This window comes from Penaeus vannamei, chromosome 30 (assembly GCF_042767895.1).
Source record: "Penaeus vannamei isolate JL-2024 chromosome 30, ASM4276789v1, whole genome shotgun sequence".
Classification (NCBI taxonomy): domain Eukaryota; kingdom Metazoa; phylum Arthropoda; class Malacostraca; order Decapoda; family Penaeidae; genus Penaeus; species Penaeus vannamei.
This window is the reverse complement of record NC_091578.1, coordinates 30,244,376-30,254,375: the sequence shown is the minus strand read 5'-3', so window position 1 is coordinate 30,254,375 and position 10,000 is coordinate 30,244,376. Positions and strand designations below refer to the sequence as shown.

The 10,000-nt window shown below is 37.2% G+C and overlaps 1 protein-coding gene across 1 annotated transcript; it reads left to right on the top strand.

The window, feature by feature from the left end:
- Nucleotides 1-2,485: 2,485 nt before the first annotated feature.
- On the top strand, nt 2,486-9,465 carry LOC113800945 (ribosome biogenesis regulatory protein homolog; the record flags this gene model as incomplete). Its single annotated transcript, XM_070143484.1, is given in 5 exon segments — nt 2,486-2,697; nt 7,410-7,547; nt 7,920-8,040; nt 8,708-8,944; nt 9,230-9,465. Coding segments are annotated over 5 exon segments (902 nt in total), but the record flags the coding sequence as incomplete, so codon positions are not given.
- Between the last annotated feature and the right edge of the window lie 535 nt (nt 9,466-10,000).

The following is a 10,000-nucleotide window of genomic DNA, read 5'->3' as shown; positions in this document are numbered from 1 at the left end:
TTCGTCGATGATTCATTGTTTATGGTAACGTTTCTCCCGTCCCCAAAACAAAAATGAAATATATTTAGTGGAAATACCCTACACTCAGTCGTCATGTCATGTCTAGTGTCTATCGTGAATATTATTGATTTCCAAAATAATACATTCTGGTTGAACTGAGACATTCCTTTACTTCTGATCTCTGGAAGGTAGGAGGTACACTTGTTTTATTTTGGTGCTGGGGATATTCTTTTATTTGATTATTTATCTATCTTTATTTCGTTATTTGCCTCCTGTCGACATTTCATTATCACCAGACTTACTCGCTATTCAAGAAAAGAAAAAAAAAATGCTGTGGCCTTAGTGCTACGAATTAAACTTAAAAAAGCTTTTCTTAAATTTGATTATTTATTTGTTTTTATTGATTTGCCTCCAGCTGATATTTCATTATCACCAGACTTACTCGCTATTCAAGAAAAAAAAAAAAAAAAATGCTGTGGCCTTAGTGCTAAGAACTAAGCTTAAAAAAGCTTTTCTTTTATTTATTTATTTATTTTTATTGATTCGCCTCCTGCTGATATTTCATCATCACCAGACTTATTCGCTATTCAAGAAAAAAAAAATGCTGTGGCATTAGTGCTACGAATTAAGCTTAAAAAAGCATTTGATTCCTAAAGATGTTTCTGAAGCTACAAAAGTTTTACTCTTGATAGACCCACTTGCTAAAGATCATTTAGATAAAGTGGCCTCTGTATTGTATAAAATCTAAAGAATCTAAAGATCCAGTGGATATGAAAGACAATTTTTTCCCATAGATACTTAAATTCTGGTAAGCCTAGCTATTCTATTTTTTTTCCCTAGTGATAAAGGCAAAACAATTTCAGATCGATCTTACTGGTCAAAATTTAAACCCAATTCCAACGGATCGAACCGGCCTTTACAAACGTCTATTCAGTTCTCTCGGGGAAGAACCTTTCATAGAGGGAGCAAGAATCAGTTCCAATTCCCGTATGAATTTAAATGACATTCTAGTCCGAGGTCGCCTGTCGGGATGGCAAGAGAAAACGAAATTGTCGATTATTCAAAGATTTGAATTAACTCAAGAGATAGAGGAATCGGATTTTTTCTGAACCATATGTCCGAAGTTCCGAAAAGAGATTCAGTAGAAACTCGGTTAATACTAGATGTCAGCAAACTAAAGTTCATAGCCAGGTGCCACTGTCTTATGGCAAGTGCTACACATGTCCAGCTGGCTCTATTTCAAGGACCATTTATGGCTTCAATAGACAGGAAGGATTCTTATAGGCATATCTAATATATCCAAGCTTCAGGATGTTTTTGGCTTTTTTAATAAATTCACAGATATACAGATTCAAAGTTCTACCATTAGGACTAAACAGCGCTAAGGATATTAAAAAAAATTGTTAGTACCGATGCATACTCGGTGACTTCCCTGGGAATCAACATTCTTTTCTCTCTGGACGATTGGCTTATTTTAGCGCCTTTAGCAGAAAAGTGCCGGAGAATGATAGACATAACTTTGATAGGTTCAGAAATGGACCTTCTTTTCAGTCTTCCAAAATCACACATATTTCCTACATGACAACTGTCCTGGTTAGGCCTCGATTGGAATTCTAAATTTAAGTCAGTTTTCCCTTTCAGAGGCGAGCCGAAAGTATTAGAAGGTTTTCCGATCTATTAATGCAAGATCAATATCCTGAAGACAATGGGAGACTTTGCTGACTTCTCTAAAGGTGCTGTCACACTAGCACTTTTTTCCCGTCAATTTTTTGACAATTTTCTGAAATTTTGTCCATTTTTGAGCGAATTGTCGATTTTCCAGTCAGAGGATAATGATCGTTTCCGCCTGAACTTAACGTCAACTTTTTCAGCCAAGACTCAAATCAACAGTTATATTCGAGAATGTTTGTATTGATGTTAAATAAAATTGTCAAAAAATGGCGGAAAAGGTGCTAGTGTGACAGCACCTTAAATCATACAGCAGAAATAATTAAATTGGGTCGTCTGAGATTAAGAAGAATGTTTTTTTTATAAGGAAGATCACTGTTTTCTGTGAAAGACCAAGATCAGTTGCAATGGTTTTCCCGTCTTATAAAATACCAACTCAGCTGGTGGCCACAGGTATGTATGGTATCAGGTAAGTTTTGTGTTCTTCCAAACCCATTATTAATGATGATGACAGATGCTTCGGTCTGGGATTTTCAAACCTCAGAAGGGTCTTAACATTTCTAAAAAGATAAAATATCATTAATAAAAACATTTTCTGAATATACACAGAAAACCTGCTTGTTAAATATATGTGTAAAACTGCTGCGCGCGCGGGCACTTCATTTGTTTCTTTCCCCAACAGAAATTACCTAGAATTCCCTTATATAACATGTAAAATGAATAAAGATAGTCAATACGACTTCCTCTTGTAATATAGATGTAAAATACGTAAATACAATGCAGATATATTGTCACGAATATCTCCAGCGCATCCCGCCCTTCACTTGTTTCTCACGTGGCCGACGTAAACAACATAAACATGGCTGCGACAGAAGACCAGCTCGCACGGCTCTCAAAAGTCAAGGATATCATCACCAAAGCGAGTCAGGAATTAAAATCAATAGAAGTTAACAGAGAAATAGACTTGGAATTCGATGTCGGGAATTTGTTGGTGACGGATAAGAACACACTCGACGAGGAGGCTGTCTAGTGAGTCGGATTTTCGTCTTTTTATTTTCTGTTTACGCTTTTTGTCTATTTGTTCTGTGGCTATTATCTATTTTGTGTGTTTCTATTGTTTGTTTTCAAGGTTTATGCATGAGCGAGGAAGTACCATGAACAGGAAGTGATTCCCTGCAATGGTGCAATATGGAATTTTTTTTTTTTTTTTTTTTTTTTTTACATAGATATGGTGAATGCATAAATGATTCGTCATGGATATTGTTCCGGCACCGGATTTTACAACAGTTTGGCCATTCGTCTGGCATACATGCGCAGTAACTATTTGCGCCCAAACACATACTCGCGCATTAGCCTAGCATTTAAACTTTGGTCCTATTTTTGTGTTGTTCATTGTTCATGGCTAAGGGTCGATCATCGATTATGGATTCCTTTCAAAGTTGGAACTGAATCTGCCAGTTTTGCTGATGTGAAGGACAGCTTGACCAAATTCCAAGAGAACACTTTCGCACAGTTTTATGTCATTTTTAGCATTGTTTCTGCAGCTTTGAAGCGTACACCGGATAAAAAAGTAAAGCCAGAGTTGAAGTGCTCCTACTTAGTGTTTGCCTGCATCAGGAAATACGTCGGTAATTTTCTATATTACGTCCACAAAACCAATATCGACGATTTTGGTATTGTTGGATTCCTCTCACTCTATACAATGCAGATATGTAGGTGTTATTGCGCGGAAACCCTCCGTTAGCGACAAACTTGGTCCCGATAGAGGGGGTGATCCTACTGGTAGTTCGTGCGTTTAAGATGCACTTCACTATGAATATTGCATGAATTGACAAGGACAGAATTATTGACAGTGCGCAAGTGTGAGTGTATGCCGGACGAATAGCCAAAATGTTATAAAATCCGGTGCTGGAACAATATCCAGTGCATATATTAGGTTACAGGTGATTGTTTGCAATGTAACTGCAACTCCCAGAGACAAGGCCCCATGGTTAGTCTTTACAGTATGGATGCACTAAGGGCGAATTGAATAAGATTTTCTTGTTGAGGACTAAAACTTGCAGTCCTCGGTACAAGAAATGATTTGTAGGCATGAAGAGTAGCTATTAGAAAAGGTAAGAGAATATGGATTGCCCTGCTCTCGTACTAAGTACAGTCCCAGTTGGGCAGTCCCAGTCATGGCACCTTAGATCCATGAATGAATTTTGTAACGTGGAGTTTGAGTACAGTCCGTACTGTAAAGAATTATTGGCACCATTGCTCTAGCCAATAGCCTTGGGAAGATTCCTAGGAATCCAAAAATATTTCCATAGGAAACAAAATCCTTCCGAACCTGAGTGCTTTACTGGACCCTCACTGTATCACCATATTTCCATAACTAGGGACTCCATCCCTTGGCCCCTATTTAATAGCCATGGATTTCGTCTCTGAGTGGCACCAGACTGGAAAGTTTGTGATGTGTGCAGATGGCGGCAAGCTTTTCTGTTTTCACCGTGCAGTTTTCCTTTTTGTTTTGTTAGCTGGACAAAGTTCTCAAAGTGACTGTTTACCACACAGTGTAGATTGGCCTACATATGTACCTAAATCCTTCATGAATTAAACTGAACCATACTAGCTGCTACCGTCAATGATAACCCATTTTAATAGCTTAGAAATGATATATAGATAATGTATTATCCATCACTAATGTTGTGTAATGCTAAACAATAGTTGTGCAATTACAAACCACACATTTCTGGAAAAACTGAATATTTAACTGCACAAGTCACACCTTTTGAAAATAATTTGCAGTTTGTTAATGGTAGTTGTTACAAATTATTTTCTTCATTTATGACACAAATCCCATTGGATCTGGATGCTTCACTGCCATCATTTTACCCAAAATACAGGCACTATGCTTACGTGAGCAGCCACTAGCAGGGGAGTGACTTGTAGGCTGTATGCAAGCAAACACTTGTGTGTGGTGACAAGACTTCATGCCTCTCCTTTGCATTGTTATATTCTCTTTTTCTGCATATTTATCATTTGATTTGCTTAATCCAGATGGTATTAGACTGTTTATCTCCCACAGAGTCCATCGTATCTCTCTTGGTAGTCCATAACTCAGTGCAGTAATAATAACAATAAGTGACTTTTTTTTCTTTCTTTCTTTTTTCATAATATTCAGTCATAGTTCACGGATTATACGTACCACATTTGATTATTGATGGAAATAAGGCAAAAGACATTTCTTAAATGCCAAAGTTGTCTTATAAACCTCCGAGAGGTATGTGCACTCATTGTGTGTCTTTACCATCACCCTGGCCTTCAGCCAAAATGCTCAGGACAGGAAGTTCGTGACAGCCGGCCCACAGTCAAATTTTCACACAATGGTATGTTTATCAGATTATTTAAGGTATAGTTTTAGAGTCGCACAACTGTATGGCACACGGTAAACTTTGCCCGTAATGGCTAGAACAACAGAAATTAAGTGACATTTCAATGGTATTACCTTCACAAGTTGATTTTAAGAAACTTGTGCAACTCATAATACTTTGGTATGCATTTACCCCTGATAGTATAGTATGGTAGTTGGTTGGGAATTAAAGGTTGAAGCCCTCCAAGTTAGGAAGGGTTTTAGTTCATGCAGTAATTTTTGTGGATCCTCAGGGGTGGCTGGAATAATAAGGACAGTTATCAATGCTTTAGTTTCTATCTTTTGCAGTGGAAACTAATGAAAGAGTTATGCACATTACAATCTGAACACTTGAAATAAGGATTGATTATTGCAAGAAGTTCATTTGAAATTTGCTGTAAGGTTGACAGTCTAAAAGCCAATAAAAGGTTAAACATTATGTCCACAATTCCTTCACTCTTCATAAAAGATATATTGCCCCCCCCTCTCCCTGACACCCTTCGCATATATATTGAGTGGGTAGAGAGCACTGAGGTCAGTCCTTTTAGATAGCCCAGTGACCCAGTCATTTTGCAGTCCATGAGGCTCTGAGGAATGCAAGAACCAAATGGAAGTGGAGGAGCCATGTTCATCTGCTTTTCTACTTATGCAACCCTGTAAAAAGTCCAGGAGTCGTCAGTGACACTCACAACTAATAGATGCCAGCTTCCTGGAGATAGGAGGATCAGAGGAGCAGAATCCTTTTGTGTCAGCTTGTGGTCTCTTTATTCTTGAATTGGCGTAGAAGCTTATCACTGACATCTGATATTGCCTAGTAAATGGCAGAGATACCAATCCCACATAAATTGCCTGTAGTTCATATTTAGCCATCTGCAGTGGCATACAGTGAAATTGGTTATTTTCCAGTTGTTACGGCCTTGGCCATGTGCTCAGTAGCTTGCAGGTTAAGGAATGCCAGGTTGTCTGCGACTCATTTATTGGTCAAGATTCCATCTTTTGGATAACCATATGAAATGGTTGCTGCGGAGCAACAAAATACAATTTTCAATACAAAAGACAAGAAAACATAATAAATAAGTAAATATCCAAAATCACACGCTCACACTTCATCGTATGTCAAACAAACAAGTTTTGAAAATTAACAATAATTAATTCTTACCAGAATGATAGCTGGAAATTTCACTCCTTAATAATCGTGGCAGTCTCCCAATAACGTGACTTGTATTTGAGGAAGGCACACCTTTTTACAGTCCCGCAAAATAGCGGTTTCTTGTGTGCTTTCTTTCAGAAAATGAACCGGACCGCCTGTTAGCATGACGTTGCCATCCCTATACATCTTTCAAAACAAAGCTTTTTTTACTTTAAGTACATACAAGCTATTACGGTTTTGTTTTTCTATTAGGTTTAATCTATGATTGAAATTATCAAAACAAAATTAAATCTCATAAACATTTAAATAACATATTAACACTTTAATTTCCTTAGAAGGTATTGCATCTTCCGAAAATGTTTTGGCTCGTAATTCAAACTCAATAATATGGATTGCTGTAACGCTAACACCAGTACTAGTGTCATCACAGGTAGGAAATCACTCTGTATAGGAAAATTCCAAGCTGGTAGGAGCTCATATTGCTGCATGTCAATAACGTGAATGGAGCTATGTATACGTAATGTCTGCTATATGTGTTCAAGCCCCTCTGGTTTCCCCCTGAGACTATCATTTGGTACCAGCAATCCTTTGCCCTTTTGTCCAATATTTACTTTTCTTCTTCCTTGGATCCTGCTTGTTCTTCATCCATGATATTTAAGATTGTTAATATGCTGGAAATACTAGATTGTATTTGATAATCTATGTGTTTGATAATCTATAATGGGAGTTTCTATTATTTAAAAAATTAAAGAAAGTAATATATCAGCTGTAACTAGTTCATTAGAAAATATATGTAATTGAATGGTTGATAGTAGATGGTAGGCTTTATATTTATTTCTTTTATTTATTTTAATGTTCTCTTTTGATTAATATACTTCAGTAGCCAAGGACAATTTGGTAAAGCCACCCGATAGTTCTTATATCTTTTGTATGGTTGACTAGGAATATAGGCATAACTTTTAAGTTTCATGTGATTAAAAGTCACTCATGTAGAGATTAAAAGAAGTTTCATTTTTGATAAAAGAAATAGGATCTACATTTCTATATAAATAAAAATAGAAAAGAAAAGAATAATATAAAGGAAAATACAATATTAGATATTTGGAAGGAACATATAGGTTATTGACGAATTACTCTGCTAAGAAGCTTGCCAATACATGTGGAAATATGTATGAATGTGTATTCATTCTTTTACAGTGACCCGGACACAAGACCTGCTTATCTTCAGAGTCTGGCCCGAGATGGCATCCAGGCTCTCATGAGCAAAGTCTGGGACCTTCCATCACACACAGAAGACAATGCAGTTTTTGTCACTCTCCCCAAAACCACCACAGTGTAGGTGTTTTTTTTTTATTAACAAAGGTGTATTAGTGTTTTTTATGTGCTTGTATGCAAAAGCACTCAAAATTTCCCAGAATCATTTGGAACTGGTTTTCTATTGGGGGCTTGCTTTATCTGGGGATATTATTTTTCTAGGGTAGTTTCATTACAGGTAGTTGATGATATACTGAAATATATTATGATAGAGTTTTCAAGAATATCCTCAAATTTGTGATGTGAATCGATCATGAATGTGCCAATGAGTTGAATAGTTGTATAGCTATTTGTTTGGAGTCATTAAAATTTTTAGTAAACTTTTAGAAATTTAATGAATACATGTAATTTTTAGTGCATTTATTTAAATGAATTGTTCATCCCCGCAACCAGTCTTCCACGTGAAAAGCCTGTACCCAAGGAGAAAGCGCTAACTAAGTGGGAACAGTTTGCACGAGACAAAGGGTTAACGAAGAAGAAGAAAGACAAGAAGGTCTGGGATCACATCTTAAAGGTAGGTGCTGATAGTCTGTGCCGAGGAGGAGCAAGTTTTGTTTGTTGGTGGAGGAGATGGATGATTCTTCCTTTTTGAAAATGATGCTTCCTATCTTCCCCAGTCAGTGGAGAATGTGGTGCATATGCAATTTTGGGGTAAAGAAACTACTTCACACCAAATTTACGTAAATATATATCAAGAACCATATATAGGACAGAAATAAGTACTTGAATACCTAAATGAATAGCATTGATAAAACTAGATAATTGATGAAATAATTACATCAAAGGATCTATTGCTAATATATGTGTGAGCATCATGAAATCAAATTTATTATTATTTTTTATTATTATTCTTTTATGATTTTTTTCTATCTTTGTCTTTTATCTTTGGAACTGAATATCTTACACACCTAGGAGCCCTTGAATATCAGGGGGGATTACTTTAAGAAATGTTATTTCACATCATGAAGTCACCTAAGGGAGGGAGGATGAGGAGAAGGGAAGGGAGGGAGGTATAGACGTCAGTTACATGAAAAAAAGGAAGATAACTCATGACTATTTTCTCATCCTTTGCATGAAGAAATCTTTGAACTTTCCCAGGCTTTTGGAGTTCAGGAATGCTCTCTCTTGCAAATAGACTTAACATGTCCAATATCCAAACCCTGATCCTCCTTTCCTCTCAGAGATGGGTGCCCCGGTTTGGTATGAAGAAGGTGCAGGCAGACAAGGAGAAGAACTGGGTGAAAGAGGTGCCAGGCAACGTGGACCCATACGAGGACATGTTCGCCAAGGAGAAGGAGCTCAAGAGGGAGCGCGTAGCCAAGAACGAGTACCAGCGCCTCCGCAACATTGCAAAGTCAAGGAAATTGAAAGTACCCAATGTGGGGGTCACTGGAAATGACCTTGCTACTAGTAAAGATGTAAGTGGCTTTGTAAAGTTTTCTCCTAGTAGGTTATGTTTTGGACTTAATAAAGAATGATTGCCATTTTTTTTTTGGTAACAATAAACTTTCTAAATAATGTGCATTAATTTTATAATAGAACAAAACACCAGAGCCTTTTCACTGACAATATAGAAATTTAGGATGATTGTGAAATTGCAAAAAGAGCTCACTGACAATATTTCTTTGCTGTCCAACATACGATTTTGGGAACAGGACTAATACTGATACCCTCTGAAACAAAATCCTTTCTGTGCTTTTCAGTTGGGTGTAGCCATGCATCACTCCCGATTTGCGACAGCCTCAAAGGGCAAATTCCAGCCAACATTGCCTAATGAACAAGTACCTAAAGGCCTCGGCAAGAAGCGAAAGCATGAGCAGATTACAGGTGACGGCCGTGCGGAGAAGAAACGCTATATGGAGGTCTTGAAGAAGGTGGAGAAGAATGAGCTTAATCTTTCTACAGCCGTACACAAACAGATCAGAGAAGAAAACATAGAGTGAGTTGGATTCTCCATTTGCTGTCCATGTCATTTATATGCATATTTCTCCCAAGTATTTATAGTATTAATTTCCTGTTCACTCCCCCTCCCCCCTTTTTATTTCCCCCTTTTTTTTTTAATGTCTATTTTTTGTGTATATTAATTTGCTACCTATCACCCCTCCTAGACCCTTCCATCTTTTATGAAATGCTATTATTCCGTAATGCATTTTACATAAATATGTTTCTTAACTTTGGTGATGTACTTGTAGTGAAAGGTCTCATATTATGATGACTGGCCGTAGCTTAAGGTACACTGCTTCTTCGGACATTAGACATTCAGTAAATTAAGCATTAAAAAAAAATCACAGATGATGCATTTCAATAGACAGGAAATTTGTTGATTTGGCAATTGAATGTGTCAGATAACAAAACCTTGGTACCCTGTTGACAAAACAAACACACACACACACACACACACACACACACACACACACACACACACACACACACACACACACACACACACACACACACACACACACACACACACA